Source organism: Sceloporus occidentalis, unplaced genomic scaffold (assembly GCF_023333645.1).
Source record: "Sceloporus occidentalis isolate IW3139 unplaced genomic scaffold, rSceOcc1.0.p SCAF_12, whole genome shotgun sequence".
NCBI classification, from domain to species: Eukaryota; Metazoa; Chordata; class Lepidosauria; order Squamata; family Phrynosomatidae; genus Sceloporus; species Sceloporus occidentalis.
Window position 1 is genome coordinate 9,956,890 of NW_028316992.1, and position 24,611 is coordinate 9,981,500.

At 40.8% G+C, this 24,611-nt stretch overlaps 1 protein-coding gene across 1 annotated transcript; it reads left to right on the forward strand.

The window, feature by feature from the left end:
• Positions 1-5,680: 5,680 nt before the first annotated feature.
• Positions 5,681-22,911, forward strand: LOC149305260 (kazal-type serine protease inhibitor domain-containing protein 1-like). The gene is made up of 4 exons (XM_089478013.1): positions 5,681-6,158; positions 15,235-15,395; positions 19,982-20,126; positions 22,769-22,911. The coding sequence occupies exons 1-4, from the start codon at positions 5,696-5,698 to the stop codon at positions 22,906-22,908; spliced, it is 909 nt and encodes a 302-aa protein (XP_089334139.1). The 5' UTR covers positions 5,681-5,695; the 3' UTR covers positions 22,909-22,911.
• The last annotated feature ends 1,700 nt before the right edge of the window (positions 22,912-24,611 follow it).

Consider the following 24,611-nt stretch of genomic DNA (forward strand, 5'->3'; position numbering starts at 1 on the left):
TCACTGGGAATTTGGGTGGCTTACAACAGAGGGGATAATAGACGGATAATAATAATATTATTAATAATAATAATTTTGCCACTTTGATTACACTCTAGTGTAACCTGGTCACATGTATCCTAGTTTTTATCCCTGAAGTGATGTAGGGTAAGATATTGGTACGATACAGGAGATTTGGGGCAGCTTTGTAATTGTAAATGATGAAGTACAGGCACACAGCCTCATAGTTCCCATCACCGTGCCCCCAAGCTGAATCTAAAAATGCAGGCAGCTCTGTTTTGTATCAGCAAAACACTTCTAGTAGTTTTCATCTCCACTGGGTCTTTTGCAAATCTGAGACGTGTTAATTCAACCATTGCAGACCAAGTCACCCTAAAATGCTTTGAATTACAACAGGCATAGATCCAGTGGCCGATGTTCTGAGCAGGGGACTTCTTGATTCTGTAGCACTAAGATCCATCCTGCTTAGCCCACAGGCCACCAGTAGATAGCTCACAAGAATATATTATTGGTGGAAAAATCCAGTTCCTATCTAGCTATTCTGGACTTAAGGTCAGAGGAAATAGACAAGGTCAGTGCCATAGCTACACCAAAACCCTTTGACCCTCTAAAGTCCTGGCTCGACTACACCACCAATTCACATTTCACCTCCTGTTCACTTTAAACACATGAAACTCTGTATATGTAAATACATTTAGACTGTGAATATGCTATTGTATTTTAAAAGTACAATTTTAATTGGGCTAGTTGCTTACATCACAACTGTTACCATTAGATTCAGTGACATATGGGAATAAAGATTTATGGGTAACATTAGTACAAGAAACATTCCTAAGGATTCTTCTGTGTGGTGTGGTAGTAGAGGAGGTCAGTTGAGGGAGTGACACCATGAGTTACTGCACCAGGCGACGCCAACCCTAGTGACACTACTAGCTGGTGGAGGGGAGTAGTTGGGAGGTGCCAAGCCACTTTGCCAGGATAAGGAAGGCAATGAGGTGGTCAGGAAGGGAGGACAGATGGTGAGTTCCCCTCCCTGTCTGCTGCCACTTCTCCTTCCACTGCCCTCTCCCCTCCTGCTCTCTTTCCACCTGCCACTGCTGGGGGATGCTGTTTCGGGCAGCAGGTTGTTAATAGTTGCATTCATTTTACAGCAGAATAAAGGGTTAAATGAAATTAAGTTGTGTTAAGCAAGACAGGTGAGTACAGTCAAGTAACAAGAAATGCTGAAGCAATCTGTAGATGCTATAGAAAAAGGTATGCCTGAAACCATCCTCTACTGCTGCTGCTGGCAAAGGGCTACTAGGAAGGTTTTCAGTTTGTTATATGCTGCTGTGAAGACTTTGTGGAATTTATGATGCAAGTAATGTTGAATGTCTGAATTCTCAAGGAGTATGTTTTCATTTGAACTGCAGCTAAGAATCCATGGAATTAATGGACTAAATACAAAGGACTAGTACAGTATTCTACTGGGCATAGAAGTATGAGACAAAGGATGTATGCATTATGTGTAGAATTAATACACGTTGCTTTATTATTGAAACTTGCTGGGTAAAATCAGCTTCAAATCTGGCATCAGGACTTGTTTCTACATATGGGTTTCAGGGTAATGCTGCTGAACGTTAACATCAGGCTGAGTGGAGTTGTTGCTACAGTGGCGGCATCCTCCTCCTGCATCCTCTTCCACATCCATCCCTTCCGTAGGGCCGGGTGGTCCCTGGGGGCCTCAGCCTGGGGGTCCTCCCACCCCATCTTTAGTCAGTGGGTGGCAGAAGGCAACCAAGGGCAGATCCCTTCTTCTGCCAGCAGCTCCCATTCACTGGACCTGTGGGGTGGCTGCCTGCCTGGGGGGTGACCTCCTGAGTTTCTGCACTGTCATGACACCAGCCCTAGTGATACCACTGAATCTACACAAGTTATGCTCATATGACAACGTGCAGCCCCCCCCTTCCTGCAAAACATTCTGCAAATACCATTGTTCTGTAGGGCTATTAAATCTCAGGGCTTAGCCCCTCTACTCTGGTCCCCAGGAAGCAGGGGCGGGAGGGGGGGTTCTCAGGATGAGAGCACTGCTTTGTAAGTCATGTGGATTTTCCATGCTTGTGGTGTTTCTTATCTGAATGATGTATTCTGTGCAAAAATGCTTAATGTGTCATGCTCAATTACATATGTCCCTATCAATGTTATCTTTGTAACATCACCAGAGCTTCCCTCCTGTGACATCCCATGTGTTCATCCCTAGATTTCATGCTTTGGTTCTGAAATCTCAGGAACTGGAATAGTGCGGATGTGACAACACTCTTGATCTGGCTCAGTATAAGGTGGCAGCTTATGTTTCTGAGGGGGGGCTAAATGTGGAAGAGAGGAGGGAAGTGGCTGGACATCTGAATATGGAGGATTCCATGTTCGACTTGTGTCACTAAATAGGATGGGGAAAGCTTAATGCACTCTATACCTCTGCTGATGAAAGTTCTATTTTCCTCATTATTTCATGGGAATGGTAGTACCACTGGATATGTTAATTGGCCATTCATGGCATTTACAGTTTTTAAGCCTTGCTTAAATTGTTCAATTCAGCTGTAGGATAATTCTTTAAAACAACAACAACTTGTCCATGACAAACAAGAGACAGACCAGTGTAGTATAATGGCCTGAGTGTTGAACTAGGGCTCTGCAGGGTGTGGGTTCAAGTTCCCACATATCTATGAAACCCACTGACCTTGGGCAAGAAAACCCCAGGATAATGTTACTATAAGCTGGAGTTGATTTAAAGGTGCATAGCAAGCAAACAAAACAGCCACAAAGAACATCTACACTTTTTGCTTGTAAACTAGTAATTGTCTTGAGATTTTGGTAAAAAAATTAGTAAATGAATGGTGAGGATAAATGAGAGAAGAATCAGAAGTGATTGGATACCCATTAAACATTCTCTGAGGAGCTGCTGTATTTACAGGCAGCTTTTTCATGCCAATTTTGCTTTGAAGATACATAAATTTTATAATTCTCATCATTAGTAGTATAAGCATAGTAAAGTATAAGTTAATTCTACAGTAATGTGATTATTAAAACCATTAGTCAAAGCCAAGGGATCCATAATTAACTTATTCTCCAGCATCAAGTAAATGATTCTACTGTGTGCTTTAAGGAAGCAATTGTTCACTGTTATGCAAAATACACCAGAGCTATTAGACTATAAAGCTCTGCAATCTTATAATTAAATTATAAATTTTACATATTTTAATAATCCGCTCTATATATTTTAATTGTTTTCTACATATTACTAGTAAAAAGAAGAAATGACAATTTGGCTTTTCTGCCTCCCAGCCAAAGTAGAACAGTTCACTGTGTAATAAAAACAATGGATAGTCTAACCACTGGGATAGATAGATGTCAATCATTAAGGCAAGGCTCAGACCCACATGTATACCCACATGTATTGCTCTCTTAGGGTGGAAACAGAGGTCTTATGAAAGCAACAAAGGATTAGGAAGTTCTTCTTGAGCACCAAAATTATCTCCAAATGAAAGTAATAGGAATGAAATATAATTCAGTAGTGCAGAATGTAATGTTAACACACTTCTGTTCACCTGGGGCACATTCACAGTACAGTGCATCTGCGTCATACTCTGGTGCCTTTTACGCGGCTTTCAGCTTATGCTGAAAGTCATGCAATGGAACTTGCAAAGGTGCATGCGTCCATGGCACATGCACATCATGCATATCATGCACAAGTCCCATTATTTTCAATGGGGCCCGAGCATACACGGTATTTGCCTTACACAGAAGAGTCCAGAATGGATCCCTGCGTAAGGAAGGGCACACTGTACACAGTTATTCCACTTTAATGGCTGTGGATGCATCCTATGGAATCCTGAGACTGGCAGTTTAGGGAAGAGCCTTTAGAGAGCTCCTCTAGCATTGCCCCTACTACAAATCTTAGGAGCCTTATCGCATGAGAAAACAAAGTAGAAACAGAGATTGAGAGCAGTGGCTTTCCAAGTGCCTTATTGCATGATGTTATAGCACTTCAGTTCTCTTTTTGCAGGAGACGATTGTAAAAGTGCATCTTTTGTGTAGCTGGAAAAACCCACTAAAGAAAAGACACGCTTCTACAACTGTCTGTTGCAGGAACAGAACTGATGTGCTACAGTGTCATGTGGTAAGACACAGAGAAAGCCGCTACTCTTCAGGTCCATTTCTATTTTGTTATCTTGTGTGATAAAGCTCTACCATTCTGTAGCATGCAGCCATGGCAGTTAAAATGGAATCATAGCACTACAATCATGTAGTATGAATGAGACTCTGGTAACATCAGCTAAAACCAAAAGAGGAAGGTGAGTATTTCATCATTTTAGTCCCTAACTGCCCTTTGAAGTGGTACACTCTGTGTAGAGGTTAACCACCTATAGAAGCACCTGGCCTAGGAATTAGAGCACTGTGTGCTATGCCTATGGAATAATGCCAGTTGGTTTTGTAGCACTCACTGGCAGGAATGGCCACTGACATTTTATTGCCTGAAGTGAAAGGCAAAATGGTCCCCATTCCACATGAAGAAGCTTTACTCCCTCAGAGTGTGGTGGAGTCTCCTTCCTTAGAGGTCTTTAAACAGAGGCTGGATGGCCATCTGTCAGTGATGCTTTGATTGGGAGTTCCTGCATGGCAGAATGGGGTTGGACTGGATGGCCCTTGTGGTCTCTTCCAACTCTATGATTCTATAAGCATCTTTGTTCTTTGATCCAAAGCAAACAGACTGGGGTAGGAAAGTGGGCAAAATTTCCTTCCAAGGAGCAAACTTGTTTTTTCTGCATAAAGCCTGAGAGATTACTTTTTTAAATCCCTTTAATAGCTATAATATTTAATTACTTTAAAGTAATTAGCAAATGTTACTCATTGCACCTGTAAATTAACATTGTTCCCACTTATTCTGTTACTTTTGAAATATAACTTTATTAGAACCTTTGTACCAGAAAAAGGGTTACGCATTACAGGAAAACCAATAATTTGTGGCTAATATGTTAACAGATGCAGTGATTTGAATAATGTCTAAGTGGCTGAAGTACACTGGAGAATGTATCTTGACTGTGTTAGGGATGATGAGCACTGATGCAATAATATTAGAAGAGGTGGAGGGATTCTTTTCTTAAGATCTGGGTTTTATTTTTGGTTCTTGTAGGGACACCAGATCCAGTACCAGCAAAGTATGTGAAGGGGAAATTCTTCTTTTATTGATTTTCTTTTGAAAAATGATCATTATTGCAGGAATATATGTGTAACTTTTTTCTTTGTTTTGTGACACAGGTTTCTTCTTTATCTGTTACGTTTATTACTTTATTTTGTGCTTTCCTTGTCAAAAAGGAACAATGCTTTTAAGAAATGCAGAAGGAGATATTTTATGAGAATGTTAGGGAATCTGTAAGGGGACATTTTCTTTGCATGTACAGTGGTATTATAATCATCATATTATTATTTTGAAAACTGTGTTAAAGATCTCTGTCTGTCTGTCTTCACTGTTATTGATTTGGAAGAATCAAGAATCTGGTGCTCGGTTGTCTTTAAAAGTCTGTGCTTTTGCTGTAGACTTATATTCCAAAAGCCAAAACTGGAATGCGACATGCTCTCTCCCCTCCGCCTCCTCTCCCTTTTCCTTCTGGCTAGACTCCAAAGGTCTTTGCTTCTTATTATGCACCTCAGTCTCAAGATGAAGCCCCTGCTGGTTGTAGTTGTGCTGGTAGGAGCCTTGGTGGCGGTTTCTCAGACTGTCCCTGCCTGGTACCATAGAGGTTGGCTGAGATTGTTAAGAGAAGGTGATGGCTGTGGAACATGCCATTCGGAACACTGTTCTGTGCCCACAAACTGTCGAGCTGGGACTGTATTAGACCTGTGTGGCTGCTGTCCCGAATGCGGGAACGTAGAAGGACAAATCTGTGACTTGGACCAAGGCAGCAATTTCTATGGGCACTGTGGAGACAACCTGGAGTGCCGACTGAATGTTGATGACATAAAATCTGGAGAAATCCCTGAGCCACAGTGTGTGTGCAAATCACAGGAGACTGTGTGCGGGCCTGATGGGAAGACCTACGAGAACATCTGCCGGTTCAAGGAGGCTTCTGCAGAGAATGGAGGAAACAGCAGCATAAAGCACAAAGGACCGTGCAAATCAGGTAAGGAAGGGCAAGACAGAACAGATCCTAATGAAGTTAATATTTATTGTGCTTCATGGAGAGCATGGGGATGCTATGGTCACTGGGGCTTGCTCTCAGAAACATATCTACAGGATTGCAATCCAAAAGAGCAACCCCGCTCATGTCTATTCAGAAATAAGCCATGCTGAGTTCAATGGGAGTTACTAATGGGGAAAAAAATCTATGTAGGATTTTATGTAGCCTACTGTTTTAGGTGCATTTTCACTGTAGAAATAATGCAGTTTGACCACTTTAACTGCCATGGCTTCATCCTACAGAAGCCTGGGATTTGTAGTTTTGTGAGGCAACATCACACTTTGGCAAAAAGGCTAAAGACCTTGCAAAACTACAAATCCCGTGGCAGTTAAAGTGGTGTTAAATTGTATTTTTTTACAGTGTAGATGCACCCTAAGTCTTTAAATTGTATCTTTGGGCTATATTAGGCCATAATCCCAAATGTAATCTCTGTTTTTCTAGAATTGGGAAACATCCTTCCTGGTTCCAGTCCTTACAGTATCAAAATTTCTTCAGACAAATCTCTGAATAAAATAAGAAACAGCAGCAATGAGACATCTTCTCCCAAGTATTTCTGTAACAATATAAAAGTTGGGATGCAGCATAACTTTTTGTTCATGTTCCAAAATTCTACTCTACTCTATTTTGTTCTGTTTTAAGTATTGATATCAGTTTCCAGGCCACAAAGATTCCCAAGGGGTTGCACAACAAATAAAAACAATTAAATCAGTAAGAAAAGGTAAAGGTATTCCCCCTTTGACAAGGTTATCAAGTTGGTCTGACTGTAGGGGTCAGTGCTCATCTACGTTACTAAGCTGAAAAGTCAGCGTTGTTTGAGACTACTCTGTGGGTCATTTGGGTCATGATTGCACAGAATGCTGTTTACCTTCCCATTGAAGTGGTACCTATTTATCAACTTGCATCTGCATGCCTTTGAACTGTTAGGTTGGCAGAAACTGGGACTGGTGATGGGTGCTCACCCCATTTTGCAGCACTTGGGCCTCGAACAGCCAACCTGCTGATCTTACAATCAACAGAGTCAGAATCTTAACAGTTTGAGCCACCAGTAAAGACACAAAAATTAAAAACACGTTAAAATGCTCTTTAAAACCTTTTAAAAACCATCTTAAAATAATGTTAAAATATAATTTAAGAAAAAATAATTAAAACAGAACAATTTCAGACATCAAAGGCAACATGGAAAAACATTCTTTTAGCTGTCCACTGAAAAAACAGGTGGAGTCAGCCAACTTCCTTTGGCAAGGAGTTCCATAATCGCTACAGAGACATGTTTGTGCCTTTTGGGTTAGCCTCATAAACCTATTACTAGAATCTGGATTTTGGAATTTTTCAAATAGTCAACATAGCAACTTCTGCTTTCTGTAAAATATCTATGATTAACACAGTGAAAGAATACTCATCTACCACACACATTAATAAATGGTAGGATCATAGACTAAAAGAACATGCAGCAAAGTGTAGGAAAGTATGCTCTTTATTTAATAGCTAGGATGTAGTGATTCCCATATTTGTGGAAAGAGGAGCACATGGCTGAAAGCAAGTTTAGAAGCACTTATGCAATGCTTAGTCTCAGTCAATGTAGTCACAATGATAATATTGGTTCAAAATGTCTAAACCGATTCTCAGACAATTCACGAAGTAGAAATGCTGAGGATGCAACAGTAATAGTGATAGTAGCAGTAAAATCAGCAGTAGCAGCAGCAATGACAAAATCCAAACAACAGTAACATTTAAAATTCTGAGAATATAGGTATAATGGTTCAGAAATTTAAGATGCCCCAAATTCCTTAGAGTCTTAATACAGAATTAAATGCATCACATGTTCAACAATCTTTCCGTTTTACATCAAGTAACAAAAAGTCTGCATGAACGAACATTGCATGTGCGGGGGGGGGGGGGGGCAAAGTCAAAAGATAACTGAATGGAGAGATGAGCTTGGGGACAGTTTTATAGGCCTATCTGCAAATGAGTCATTCTTTAGCAATTAGCATCATTGTTCCCTTGTATTCCAAGTGATTTAACACTGCCTTGGTACAGAGGTCCAAAGGGCATATGAAGCGGAGTCAAAATGAATTTATGTACAACTCTCATATGTGATTTGGACCATCTTCAAGGCGTGTCAATTGTATATAGCTCTTACTACTTGTTCAGCAGGCACCCTGTTCCTAAGAAAATGATTCCTGGTTTATTGATCTGCAATATCAGTGAAATATTCCTGCAATACAGGCATATATTCTGATATCGCCCTGGGTTTAAGAAAAGTTAGGTCTATTGAATGATACCAACTGGTGATACCATTTACCTCAGTATGTTAACAGTGTTTGACAGGTAAAAAAACCAAACAGGTGTCTGCCCATGGAGCTTACAGTCTAAAATTAAGAATTAGGAAATGTGGAGTAGGAACATAAAAGACGATGCTGATAGTAACAAAGGTGAATGCTTAAAACTCAGTTACAGTTAGAAAAGAGGGGACAGACCAGTCACATAACAGTAATATTACTCACTGATGCAAAAATCTGTAATTATATTTTATTCATACTATTCAAATACTACAGGTTGAATATCCCTTATCTGAAATTCCAAAATCTGAAGTACTCCAAAATCCAAAATCGATCACATGGTTGGCTGATATAGTAACAACTTTGCTTTCTGATCATTTATTGTACACAAACTTGGTTTCATGCACAAAATTATTTAAAATATTTTGTATAAAATTGCCTTGAGGCTATGTGTATGAAACATAAATTAATTTTGTATTTTGAGTTGGGTCCCATCTCTGAGTCATCTCATTATTTATATGCACATTTCAAGCTCTGAAAGAATCTGAAATCCAAAACACTTCTGGTCCCAAGCATTTCAAATAAGGGAGACTCAATCTTCATTCACTATTGACATGCTATTCACATACTATTGCCCAACTTTGCAAGGCTGCTGTGCTTTAAAACATTACACTGTGCCACAGATGATCAGGATTAGATAGCTCTGTTGACTGCACAAATATATTTGCTCCTTGCTTTGCACTTTCATTTGATCATGTGAGTTTGCAAGTCTCATTCTGTTTTCCAATTTTTGACAATCTGGAAATTTTTGTCTGAGTAGGTAAGGGTATGAAGTCAGTGTGTGGTGTAGTGGTTTGAGTGTTGGACTACAACTCTGGAGACCAGGGTGCAATTCCCAGTTCTGCCATAAAACCCACTGAGTGACCTTGGATAAGTCACAGGCTCTCAGCCTCAGATGAGGGGAATGGCAAACTCCCTCTAAACAAATCTTGCCAAGAAAACAAATCTTGCCAACCCTGTTGCCTTAGGGTTGGCTTTAAGTTACACAACAACAAAAAAGGTAAGGGTGTGCACATATGAAAGAGGGAGGGAGGGGTGCAGAGTAAGCATTTTACTCTTAGAACAGATTGGAGCAAAGAGACAGCAAAATGTGGGCGCCATGGGGGAAACCGATTGGCTAGAGCAGAGGGGTATAAAGTGTGGCCCTAGGGTCACATATGTCCCCAAGGCTCCTTTTACACCTCTCCACTCCTTTAGAATCCCTGAGTCACCCTTTTCTGGTCTCTCAAAAGGAGACCTGTAGAGGAGACCATTCAACTTTTAAACAAGTTGCAGGCCTTCCTGGTACTGTTTAAAGATCAAATAACACCCATTTAAGAAACAAACAAACAAACAAACAAACAAACAAACAGATGTGGCCATGGCCACCTGTTTTAGGCTCTTTCCCCCAGTACCTTTTGGTAGTTCATGCAGCCTCTAGAATGTTGAAGAGGCAGAAAATTTGGTCCCAAACCCACTGCATTTGGCCAACCCTTGACTAGATATTGCTTTTAAATTGTGTGGATAATTGAAATATCTTCAGGAAAAATTCATTCCTGACACAGAAGTTCTGAGATGTTTAGAAATTTAGTGAACAAACTGATACCTGTTTATTTAGTGAACATGGTGAAACTGAAGGGCTGGCATTTCAAGGTTACCAAACTGACTATATTGTCTTATGAATTACTTTTCGGAAACTATATGACCATCCTCCAACTGTCTCGATATGGCAGGGCCAGTCCTGATCATTCACTGCCTAAAAAAACCCTGTGAAATTCATAGGGTCACCACAAGCTGACAGATGACTTGAAGGTACAGATACAAGCATGAACATTAGTTCTGGAATAACCACATGTTTAAAAGAAATACTAGTTTAACTAATTTCAGGGTAACTTTATAACTCAAAATAGTTTAAAGAAGCTGATCCTGTGAAATGATTACAGAAACACCCCAAATCCACAAAACAGTAATACCTGTATTAGTGATACTCAATAAAGGTATCACTCTTTTATGAAATTTTCATGTTATTGTAGTATGCTACATGACTAACACAACTACCTCTGGATATGTTTTCTTGAAATAATTAGGTGTATTACTAAACCCATCATTTTAGTCATGTTAGTCTATTAAAACAAAAACAACTATGGGGCTTGTGTCATCTTAAAGACTAACAAAATAAACAAAACATGCCAGTCTATAAGTCTCCAACAAATATATTTGTTGCTCAGCTTAATCATGTTACAGGATGGAGATAGGGAGTAGGAACCATTCATTATCAAAAGCATGTCTAAATGTAGGCTAGATGTGGCACTGATACTGAAAACTAAGCCAAAAATGGGATTTGGAATAGTTTCCAATAGATAATTGGCCAGTGATTGGGGTGATCAGAGATACCTTTTAAATTCCACGTCTTCAAAAGCCCTAATCATTACTGTAATGGTTGTTCACTGAGTGTGCTCAAAGGACTCAATAGACTCCCTCTAGTGTCTAGATTTAAACCATTACATTACAAAAGCAGCCAAAAAGAATCCACATATTTGTCTGTTGTACCATAATTGTAATAACTCTAGAATTGTACAGATTTAATCCAAATGTTGAATTGAAAACTACATTGTAATTACATTAAAATGTGCTCCCACCTTGCAAGCATAATAACTTTAATAGCATGATCAAAATGAAAGTTATAAAACAGAATTTAGTGCCTAAGTGAAATGGCAGCAAATCACACAGTTCACAGTTATAACTGTCCTTCACGCTGAGTTCAAAATTAACAGCTACTATTCAGTGTTTGGGATGGAGGGAGAAAGATCTGACGCTCTTGTAAACAGATGGGATATGCTGCCTCACTGTGTGCACAGCAGTAGTAACAAGAACAAAAACAGTGTTTTAAACAGACTTGAATTACCAGGGTAGAACTGTCTAGGTATTGGATTGCATGCACTCTTCCTATGTACAGTAGCCTGCCTGAATTCCCATGTATGCCTGAGGGATTTGAACAGCTTTAATCCTACTGAGGATTGAACTTTGGGTCTTGGGTGTGGGTGTCTCAACCAGATCAGTGCTCCTTGGGTCCATGTTGGATAGTTTTTCTATTGCAGCATTCTCTGACAGCATGAAGCGTTTTTGTAATATTTAAAAACAGCACCACAAATAAAAGGTATCACATTATTCCACCCAGGGAGGCATTTTAAGCACCATATTCCAATCTTCCCTTTGTAGATAGAGATAACTATTGAGACTGTCAATAAATAAAATTGATTTTATTTCAAAAGCTCTGATGAAGGTCAGCATCTTTTCTTTGCTGGAAAACATTTTTTTCCAGCAAACACAATAAATTTTTCATAATTACTATTTTCACACATAGCTGTCATTCCCTCCAACATTTCACAGACGAAGGGCCAGGACATGTGTGGCTAAGAAATATGGCAAGAGTTATTAATGAGGAAGAAGAGACAAGCTAGGAGGGCTGCATCAGTTTGCTTTTGCCTAAGCCTACTGGGAAGGGCAAGATTCCTCCATCTCCTCTCTTATCTTTCTTTACTGATTTAACCGAGCACAAACTAGAGCACATCCAGACTGATTAAAAACACAAGAAAGTCCCAGATTTTGATCCTGTTCTTTCATGTTTTATTTTGGAGAGCCATACAAATTTTGTTTATCACAGAATATTTTCTTTCAGCGCCTGGTATGATCAGAGACTTTTTATGCCACTTCCCTAAATCTGGGACTTTTCAATTAATCTGGATGTGTCCCAGACTGATTGAAAGGTCCCTGATTTTGTTCCTGTTCATTCCAATTTTATAGTAGGTTAAAATAAACTGAGGCCCTGTACAGACCAGCAGCTTACACCGGCCTGTATGTGGATTAGGGTTTGGCAGCCACACGGCCAAGATCCCATCTGCTGCCCAGGCACCATCATGGCACGTGCTCATTTACACGGGGTGGAGCATGATGATGCAAGGGCGGTACAGTGCCCAAATGGCACTGGCTGGAAGGGGCGTCATCATGGCGCGCGAACATCATTATGGCGCCCCTTCCAGGAAGCTGCTTAAAGAAGCTTCTTTTTGCTTCCGAGAGGGAGCGGATCGTTGCCGTGGCATGCGATTGCCACAGCAACAATCCAGCACAGAAAACGGCTGCATCTCACCGCCCCTTCCTGCCTGTCTGTCAAGCCCCTGACTTGGTATAAAAAGTCTCTTATTTTAGAAGTTACTTTTTTGGACTATAGCAGGGGGTAGGGATTATGCAGCCATCCAGATGTTGTTCAGCAGAAGCCATTCCTGTGCTGGCCAGAGCTACTGGGACTTGTAGTTCAAACCTACCTACCTACCTAAGTATTCTACTTTTTTCCCATCTCTGGGACTCAAGATAGTTTACACTTACAAAAGTTATAATAGATATAGAAGTTCATATGTTACAAGTTTAAATACAATTAAACTGTCATTAGAATTAAAAGCAATTGAAAAGTTTGTGTTTGTGTGTGTGTGTGTGTGTGTGTGTGTGTGTATACAGTGCCTATGTTTCAGAGGAAGAAACTGGCAAAACCACCTCTGTGTATTCCTGTCCTAAGAAAACCCTATGAAATTAATGGGGTCATCATAAGTTGACAGGTGACTTGAAGGTACATAGACAGACAGACAGACAGACAGACAGACACACAACTTTTCAATTGTTGAGGCTTGTCTCACTAGTTCAAGGCAGTGAACAACCATGAGATGTTTGGGGCCTATTTCCCAAATCAATACTTTTAAGTTCGGCTGGAATCCTATTGATTACTCCTAACTAGAGTAGTCCCATTCAATCAATTGTTACATGGTAAGTCAACACATTAGCAAATCCTTAGCAATAGAATTCAGGCCTCGAATCTGAAAAGAAGGCATTATATAACTGATCCTGTCAAAGGGCAGAAGTGAATTCCTCACAATATATTATCCACGGTTAATATTTCACTATCCGTAATACCGCAATCATTGGCATGTTTATTCAGAGGTAAGCCCCATGTTTGTCCAACAGATAAAAGGAAGCCATACAGTTAAAATTAAGATAATTCTATGATTAAAGCACAGTCTATTTAGATCCTCATACCTCTTCCCAGTTTTTGCACAGGTAGTCAAAAGAATGTATTTTCTATCTCTTTCATGACAAGAAAAGCCCTTAGTGGCTAATATTGACTTATATTAAGCCTGATCAGCACTGTGACTTGATAAGCACTATACTCTACAGAGGTCACATATCTTACTTCACAGAGAGAAGTCCTTTGAACATGTCAAAGGTCAGTCTTCTGTTTTAAATACCATCCCTTCTAGTTCAGTTTAAAGATTACAAAGAAATGAAAAGGGAGAGCCAATGGGGACCTTGTAGTTGCCCATCCACACTATGCACTTGTGCAGCAAGCTGAACCTAACAAATATATGCACATTTGGAAATCTCTGCTATTATATAAATAGAAATATTTACATAATAGCAGAGAGATTTTCAAATGTGCATACATGAACATAGCAACCAAATCCAGACTTTCCTTTCCATTTCACACATGGATATCTGTTCTGATTGGGATCTGTGTCTGGACGTATTGGTCTTTAACCTTTTGTTCCCTCTTGTTTTTCAAATCCAGATTATGTAGCCTTGTGCCTGAAATATACATTGCCTGCACCCTGGATCCATTAATTAGATCCTTTTACACACACACACACATCCTCAGTCCAAATTAGGCAAGTTTAAAGTTCCCTCCACCCCAAAGATCCCAATCTAGGGTAGAGTCATGAATGATGAGAAGAGACAGGGCCACATCAGTGGATACACTCAAATTCTGGAATTTCTCATCCTGAGAGGCTAAATCATTATCAGGGCAAATGTGGCCTCTGGCCTCAAGGAGATGGGGCAAAAGGAGCGGCCAGAGGCCACATTTGCCCTGATAATGATAATTCTCTGTTCAGCACTGGACTGCAGTGACCAGACACTGTGGTTCCAAGGCTGGCCGCCGCTGCAGTCCACAACAGACCTCTGGCAAGGAGCGCATCTTTTGGACTCATTTTTGCTCCAGGTTTAAGCCGCCTTAGGCAACCACAGCACAACTTTGGTTCGATCTGGTGGTGTGCATCATCTCAACACCATGCCTCTGGATTGAGCCAAAGCCAGCACTTTGGACCCATCTGTAGCCTCTATTTGACTATATTTTATCATACCTCTTTGTTCAGGCAGGCATCTCCTTCATGATTCATATCTACCTGTGTTAATAATATTTTGTATAGTTACTGCATTTTATTACTTTTTCTTGCTGTTAGGAACTCATAACTAGTATGTGCTGCAAATACGTTTTTGTGAATCGCACTTAAAGAGCCGGGAGTACATTTGATTGTCCTGACATGCAATCTATACTCAGGACAAGAGATTACAGTTAGAACAGAAAATGGAGAAAAAGAGTTGTTCCCAATTGGTAAGGGAGTTAGACAAGGATGCATCTTATTGCCCTATTTGTTCAAAATGCACAGAAAATATCATGTGAAAAGCAGGCTAGGATTATGAGGAATGAGAGGGTAAAGACTGGAGGTTGGAATATCAACAACCTAAGATATGCAGATGACACCATAATACTAGCGGTAAACAACAAAGAGTTGGAAGAACTGCTAAGGAAAGTCAAAGAAAAAAGTTTATGACAACTAATTCCATTCTATAACTTTCCCCAAATCTTTTTCTTTTAGCTCCTGTTATTTCTTTGCCACCTCAAGACACCCAGAATTTCACAGGAAATGATGTCATTTTTGGCTGTGAGGTATCTGCGTATCCCATGCCACACCTTGAATGGAAGAAAAAAGGAAATAAAATGTTTCTGCCAGGAGATGATGCTCATATTTCAATACAGGTATACAGTGTAGAAAGACTTTCCTATATATACAGGTCATCCACCATTAATCGGTAGGGGCATAAAGATGTGCAAAGAGCATTATGTTTTTTAAAATGTGTTTAATATGTTTTAATTGTATTAAATTAATGTTTTGAAAATAGTGTTTTAATTGGATTGATTGTTTAATGCTTTGCAAACGTTTGTCCCACATACTGTTTTAGCTATTCTGTTTTAACTTATATTTTAAGCCACTTTGGGGTTCATTTTCAGTGAAAGACAGAATATAAATCAAGTAAATAAACACAAACAAACAAAAATGAAGGGACCAATCTTTTCCCTGCAAGCTACAGGAAGAGTAAGATTTTTTTTCACCTTGCACAACAAAAATGGTAGCAGTATCTCTTCTCTTACTCAGTCTCACCCTTCTTCTCCCATAGCCTTGAAAAAGGTCAAGCCTGTGTCAGCACCAGATTTTAGGAGTGAGAATTAGAGTTTTAGAGATCAGTTGCTCTTTCACTGCAGAGGTGGACAACTGTAAGGCTAGGTTCCACAGCACAGTCACAAATTGGACTTCATTATAAAGCAGAACCCCATTTAATTTTGGGCCACTCCAAGAACTCCTTGATATGCAGGTGGGGTACACATACACACTCATAAAATGCCCCTCCAAGGTCCAACCAGAGAGCATAGCCTGACATGGCCTGGAGTCTGAGACAGAAGTGGTGAAGGAGGAGGAGGGCATCCGGGAATTGCTGCTAGGGCCTGGCCTGCTGCAGCTCTTCCACTGCACTTCTCCATCCCTCATGTCCTCCTGAGCTTTGAAGGAAGGAGCCTCCTTCACCTATATATACCCTTGCTCTCCTGCACCAGCCTTTCCCCTGCCTTAGCTGTCCTATTCCCACTTACTGGTAAATCTATTTCCCGAACCAGTTCCTGAAACTGATTCAGAAAAAACATAGTTTCCACTATGTTTGCGCTGGTTTCAGGAATTGGTTCAGGAATTGGCAAGTGGTGGGGGACAGTTTGTTGGCCCAGCCCATCACTGGCCCCAAAATCCCCAGCCCAGCCTCCTTACTGGCTTATTTGACCGCTGACCAGCTTCCCTGCAACCTTTTTTTTTAATTTCCCACGGCTGGGGAAGCCAGAAGGAGGTCACAGAGAAGCCAAGGGGAAGCTGACTTCAAGGCATCTGGCTCCTCTGTGACCTCCTTCCAGTTTCCCTGGAAGTGGGAAATTTTTAAAAAGGCACAGGGAAGCCAGTCATCAGCCAAAGAAGCTGGTAAGGAGGCTGGGCCAGGGATTTTGGGGCCAGGAGAGGCCAGTGACAGGCCAGGCCATGCCAGCTGCCCCCTGGGCTGGGCTGCCAGTGGGAACCACGGCAGATTCGATTCAGATGTAAATCCGCCTAGTTCCCACTTGGGCTGAATTGATTTATTTCCAAATACAGCGCGCCCGCGCCATACACGGCCTTGAGCATACGCGCTCAAGCTGCGGGGCGCGCGCAGGGCAGAAGGGGCGGCGCGTCCCATTCAATTGAATGGGCGCGCGTGCCCATTGTGCCCCGCGCGCTCCTGCGTCGCTGCGCCGCCGCGCACAAGCCCCATTGTTTCCAATGGGGCTCGAGCATAGGCGGAATTCGCCTTACGTGGCAGAATCTGGAACGGATCCCCCGCGTAAGGCAAGGACGGACTGTAAATCAATTCAGCCCAAAAAACACCCCATTTTACCAGTGTCTTTTGGACACGGGTTAAATGGGTAAAAATGGTAAAAAAAAGCATGGCCCCCCTTTCTGAATAAATTTCTAAAATTGGATTCAGTGGGAACCATGCCCATTTAACCTAGATCCTGATCCCGATTTAAATGTAGTGGGAACAAAGCCAACATATGTGCATACATGCATGCACATGTACCTCCAACCTTCATGCATGTACTAAGAAGATTAATTCAATGTAGAGCATGGGTAACAGGACTTTAGCATTATTAGACAATACAATGCCACAATGGTTCTGAAGGTGTGGTAGTAAAAAAGAGCACTCCTGCAGTTTTAAAGTCAACTCAATTGTAGCTGGAGAGGAATCTCATGCGGTAAGGTCCTCATAGGAGATTTTCACACAGGCAAAAATGTCGGGAGCAACTGCACAAAGATTATCAAACAACGTTGTGATAACTGCATTATTATCTTATGAATAAAAAGGAATTCGCCTATCGCTTTTTATTCACAGGATTTTCCTATGAATAAAAACTGATGCTAGAATTCCACTTTATTCACAGGATAACGATGTAATTATCGTGACATCACGCAAGGTCATCTGATAATCTTTGCACAATTGTGCTATGCTCCCATCACTTTTTCCCTGTGAGAATTTCTATAGATATTCCAGTCCCAGGACTTTGCTTAATTCTTAAAAGTCTAGGTTTGAATTCCACATTAATGGCAAGATAGAGTAGCCATCTTTTTTTTTCTTAAAAGCTCCTCTTCTTTATATGGCAGGCAGGTACAATATGGTCTTCTCCATGCTGGAAAAAGATCTATCTTATTTCCCCTGATATGGAAGCTATGCAGGGTTAGCCCTAGTTTGCACTTCGATGGGAGATTGCCAAGGAATACCTGCTATTGTAGGGTACATTTCAGAGGAAGGCAATAGCAAACTACCTGTGAGTATTCTTTGCCTAAGAAAACGCTATGAAATATGTGAAGTTGCCATAAGTTGATAGGCAACTGGAAGGCACAAATACATATACAGTACACAATGAACAAGGGGAAATCAAGGGAAATGTAATTTTAGTTTATTTTTGAAAAAGTTATCAAAATTGATAAATTTCCTTTTATGCAGTATGGTGAGGACTAGAGAAATTGCCAGATTTTATCACTCTTGTTAAAACATTTTCCTTCCAAGCTGTTGTCTGACTGCTTTTCCTTGGTCCAGGCCTGAGAGGGAGAGAAGAATGCTGGACCTGATTCCCTCCCTCCCTCACCATTCCCTTCCCCTTTTGTGTCGTGTCTTTTAGATTGTAAGCCTGTGGGCAGGGAACTGTCTGTTATCCCCTCTATTGTAAACCGCTCGGATTCCCAGTGATTGGGCGGTATATAAATAAAACCTATTATTATTATTATTATTATTATTATTATTAATTTTCCAAAGCCTTTGGAAAAGCAGAACCCATAGCAGGAAAGATAATCTAATCCCTGGAATTGCAATGAACCAGAAGTGGTAAATTTGGAGTTCTGTGTCATGTCTCCTTCTAGGATAGCTGTAATACAAGTGAGTGTTGAGTAGGGCTTGGCACATCTGCAGTTTGAGTGAACAGTCAGCCTGCTTAGATAAAGCAGACAGCAAACAGTGGTCACTCTCTGGAAGCAACATCTATCTCCCACTAAGTGGAAAAGATACCCAAGCCAACTTGGAGACTTTGGGGCTTGACAGACGGGCAACTCAACACCACCCCTTTCAGCCCTGGAAGCAGGCTGTGGCAACCACATGCCATGGCCTCCTCATGGAGAAGAAAGAAAGAAAGAAAAAAAAGCCCTGAAAAGGGGCTTTTTTTTGCGCCGTAGAAGGGGTGCCATAACTGCTTTCGGTGAATTGGAGCCTTTGCTTTCTCCCAAATAAGTTAAATGCTGTTATCCGTTCTTGTAAAAAAATGTACAATATTGCATTATTGTACATAATTTTAACACCCCCTAAACAAAATTATTTTCAATAATATTATGAAACTCCCTGTCTCTTTGGGACACTGTGGACCTACAAAAATTCAGGCATTGGTGGTGGCAGGTTTGGTGGGCTGACTCCACCACCGCCTTCTCACTGCCTCCCTCTGCCTTCTTTTCCTACCCATCTGGCAGCCCCTTCCAGGCCTGAAAGGGCTGCTGGTCGGGTGGAAAAGGGAGCCAGAGGAAGGAGAGGAGTCCATGGCTGCCAAGGCTGAGTGAGTAGAGAAGGAGACACTCACCTGACTCACTGATGGTGGCTGTGAGTGAGCATATCCTTTCTCCCGTCACCTGATGCCTTCAGTGTTTGGAGAGCAGTTAGGTGTCACCACAATTAGGTGTCTCCCAATGCAACTCCCTCCCCTGCATCACTCTAGTGACACCCCTGGTATGACCCATCTTTGAACACTGGGATTTTGGCATAGTTTTCACAGGCATAGCTGTTTTTTTACTCATGAGCTGCCAATGGGACCCAGAACTTGGAAAAATTAATTTAGAGGGCAATTATTCCCAGATTCCCCAAGCCAAATTCTGGAAAGATCTGTTCTGTACAATCCAATTAAGAAGTTTATCACACGGGAGGAATTTCTCTTAATTTTGAATGAAAAGAAAGTGAGGCCAGAACGCATTCATGTGAATTCGCTAGTTCAGCGAATTTACATGAATTCAAATTGCATTCGAACTGACTTCCCATTGCCCAAAAATAGCTTCCCATTGCTTGAAATTGCGTGTGGTAGTCTATCACACAATAATGTGAAACCCCATGATTACATTCGGATTGCCATTGGATTATACTTCCAATTTCCCTTGTCTGATAAACTCCCAAGTCAGTGCAAGGTACATGTCCAGAGGATTTCATCCTACATACTTACTATTTGCCTTTAATTTTTCACAGGCACGAGGTGGGCCTCAGAGATATAGTGTGACTGGATGGTTACAGATTGAAGGAATCAGGAAAACAGATGAAGGTGTCTACGTGTGTGAAACAAAAAACAAATATGGGTTTGCCTATTCGTCTGCTAAGCTGAAAGTTATTGATGGTAAATTCCTGTATTTATGTATCATATTTAAAGTTGGTTGCCTAATGTAATGGTAATCCAAATGGCTCATTTTAAATCTAAAGTAGTATATATAATAGGAAGCTGTCACTGTAAATGGCTTGGCAGTTGTAGATGTTTCAATGTAGGTGGCTGGATATTGGATAAACCACATGATTAATTACTTCCTTATTTATTGTGTAACCTTTGGACAATCTATGGCTGTCAAAAGTAAACACTGTATTATGGATTGTTTTTTGAACCTGGAAGAGGCTGAGTTGCCATAGTCTCAGAATTGCTTAAATACAACATAAGGTTTTTACATGTGTGAAGTGAAGCAGATACAGGGAAACAAATTCCAAGAAGCAAAGCTAGACTGGAGGTAGTGTGGCAGAAGCAAATAGGTCTATAAGGAGCCAGAACAGAAAACAATCTATTTCTCAAACCAGACAGCCTGACCTGGAACCTCATGTGACATCCTCTGATCTTAGGGCTGACCCTCCCATGAGATTTTTATTGCTTAATGGTGGCAAAGATGCTGAATCTTTGCTTCAAGATCTGGCAGAGGATTAAGATCAGTTATGTGGCTGACACTATATGCTTTGGCAGATGCTCCTATTTTCATTGTGATATGGCAGTGCTATATAGCATAGTGGGCAGACTTCAGGCTTGCAGCAAAATCTACTCTGATTTTTTTTTTTTTACTAAAACCTTAAGATCTACAAACTTTCTATAATAAACACTTGAAAGAATTAAAGAACTCTTAGCCCAAGAATTCATTCTGAGTATCAGTAATGAACGCAACTCATAATCCTTCCATCCAAAGATGCTTTCCTTGTGGCAAACTCTTCTCATTAGCAGTACAATTTAGGATGGGAGGGCAATTGTAGGATGTCATATTGTTGCTGATATTGCTAAATTATTTGAAACCAGAAATAAGTTCTTGCTGACCCTTCCTAACAGCCAGGTTGGCTGGTAAGATTATGGGAATCCAAAACATCTGGAGGGTATCTTACATTAGGATGGTATCCTTGCCTATTTATGGCAAATCACCCAGTAGATCCAAATATCTACCAGTAGCAGATCTATCTTTTGTCTGTTCCTGCTTTAAAAGGGCTCCATGGTTCTGAGTATGACAGGGCTCCTTCATCCAGCATTATATAAATTGCTGGTTAATTTATCTTGTATGAAATTAAACTGTGGTAGCTATGTCCTTGTACACAACTGCTTTATCAACACAACTGATAACTGGCTTAACTTCTTTGAAAACTGAGGCTTGAGATTTTGCATCAGGAAATGTCACTACAATAATCTCCCATCCAGCCCTACCCCAAACCCAACTTCTCAGCTCCAGGCCCCCAACCCCACCCCTCCTTTTCCTGGTTGGTGGAGAGTGTGTGCAGACAAACATCTGACTATCTTTCTATAGTTGGAAACACATAGCTGGACAGGTATCTTCAGGGGCTCTGAGGGTCTTCTGCTGGTCACTGCAATCATATGATGCAATCACTCTGCATCTAACTGTAGGAAAATGTGGGGATGCTTGTTTGCTGCTCCTCCACTCTCTGTTTACAGGAAATATCCAGGTTTGGGGGCTGCAACTGAGAAATGGTTTCAGGGTGGGGGGAAGAGGAGGGAGATTTTGGTCATTGTTGGTAGTGAATTCTGATCTATGCAGCAACCAAAGAAAGTGAGTTGCAGTGGTATAAATTCAATCTACATCATTGTAGATTATCATCATCAACAATGTATTCAAGTCTTTTACCCCAGATCTCAAGTCAAGCCTCAAGTCTCTACCTTCAAGTCTCAAGACAAGGCTTAAGTCCTTGCAAGATACTTTCAAATCAATTCTCAAGTCAAGTCTTACGTCTGGGATTCAACTTTAATTGAAAAAATGAGGTCTTATGTGTAGGTGAGTGGGCTTGAGGCAGAAGAATTCTTCTAAAGTTTTTCTAATGGGCAGCAGGAACAGTCTGCTGAGTAGACCTCAATCACTATCTCAAGCCCATTGCCTAACACATGTGCTATTTCTGGATGAGGTTAGGCCAGCAAGTTGGTCACTACAAATATACAAGTCTCGGGCTGAGTCATGTCAGTGCCTTATTTCCTGCTGAGTCAAGTCCAAATCAAGTCATTCATGCAACTTCAGTCTAACTTGCGTCCGAGTCAGTCGACTCAAGCCTACATCACTGATCATCACCTTCATCACCATCAGCCTGCTATTTTCAGTTCAGCAGATGAATCATTGTTTTATGTCTTTCCAGGTTTTGATTGTTTTAATACATGTTTTATTTGATGTGGAAATCATAACATACTTGTTTTTCTCTCCTAGTATTTCTGTTCATATGCAGCTGCCTTAAAGCAGACCAATGGTATTTATAACATAGTGGTTGGAATTTTACAGCCCTCCAAATGTTGTTGGACTACAGCTCCCAGCAGCACTGGCCAACATAACCAGTAGTAGAATGCTGGGAGTTATGTGAATCCTACCTGTCTATTCTGACTAGTTGTAATTGTTAAAGATCTGCTTCAATATACTCTGTATCCCAGCTCTGATATATAAAATCCTTCTAATTACAGCTGCGAAGGAGCAAAGCCAGCCTCTAATTCAATGGAATTAAGAGTACTTGTGACTTATTTTACAGACTCATCATCACTGCAGAATATCCCTGGCAGCTGGATGACAAGGGGCAGTACAGATTATGGAGACTCTTTTGACTCTGCTGAAGAAGACGAAGAAGAAGAAGAAGCACAACATGCATCTTCTGGAAACTATGATAAATGAAAGAAGTGCAGATTGTGTCAAGGACAGTCTGTGTCCAACCCTTTCCCTTCCATCATTTTTTACTTATTTGATCTTCACAGTTCTACAACCTCACATTGTATTAAAGTCTAAAAAAGACCAGCTGTATGTAACAAAAATGCCTAGACTGTTGTACTGGGAAGTAATTACACTCACCGGGTGATCCAGGGCTAGTTACCCTCTCTCAATCTGATCTATTTTATAGGGGTGTTGTAAGGATAAAAGTGGAGAGGTGGACCACTATATAAATATAACAAATAAATTAAAAATAAAGATATTCAATTTCAATAATGTTAGAATAATAATACTGCTCCATATTGATTATGTTTAATATATTGAACACTCATTATACTGTATAAGTGGAAAAAATAGAATTGTGAAATATATATTAAAGTTGCTTGGACATCTGCATATGAAAGACAATTTTTTTGGTCTATAGGTATAAGGTATAATGGACACTGGAAGGCTTAAGACCACAAGGAGTTTGTGAAGACCTTCTATGGCTTTGGGATACTTCAAGAAAGTGAATAGAAATGGATGAAGAAATCCCAAGTTCACATTGTACTTTCCATAATCAATAATCCCTTATTTTTCTGATTTGCCGGCAGTGTGGCAGGGGGAGAGAAAGGGCAGAAAAAATGATGGGGGGGGGGGGCAGTGGCGTTACCAAGGAAAATATTCTGAAATCTCTTGTACCAGGATATAAGAAGAAAATATCTATGCTATTGAGGGAGATGAAGCAAATTAGATATGTGTTGGAAGGCTCTGCACTTCAAATCTGGTTTAAAGATAAAAGCCTTCAAGGGTCTTGAAATTGTCCATCAAATGTGGTATTTTTTCCTTTGTTGGAAGTTCATTTAAAAAAAGGCTGAATGGCCCTCTCTCAGGAAGGCTTTTGTAGTGGATTCCTACACTGGCATGACCAGAAGACACTTGATTCCCTTGAAACTCTACAGTTCTGTGATTTTATGATTCATTTAGAAAACCAATGCCTAAATTTCTCAATGCCTAAATTTCTTATGTGCATAAGTATTCCACTGTGTGATCTTTTACTTCATTGGCTTACTACAAATAACTGACAATTTCAGTGAAAACTAGGTCTTCATCTTTATCAGGGCTCACCTAGACAAAATACACTTTAGGCGCAGGTATGCATTTATGATGTTCAATCCTACTGTGTAATAGAAAATATGTCTATTACTACTGTGTAATAGAAAATATGTGTAATAGAAAATATGGGCATAGACAGGGGTAGCATGTCCCTGTTAGTGCTCTTGGACATCTCAGCGGCTTTCGATACCATTGACCATGGTATCCTTCTGGAGCGCCTAGTGGAGCTGGGAATCGGAGGCACTGCGCTCCAGTGGTTCCGATCTTATCTCTCTGGGAGGTTCCAGATGGTGCAGCTGGGGAACGTGTGCTCCGATAAGAGGGCCCTCACATCTGGGGTCCCTCAAGGAGCCATTCTGTCCCCCATGCTCTTTAACATTTACATGAAACCGCTGGGAGAGATCATCCGGAGGCATGGGGCGCGGGGTTATCAGTACGCCGATGACACCCAAATAGTCTTCTCTATGTCTCCAACTGATTCAGTGACCAAGGATGGCATCTCTCCTCTCGTTGCCTGTCTGGAGTCGGTAATGGGCTGGATGAGGAAAAACAGACTCTGTTTGAATCCAGAGAAA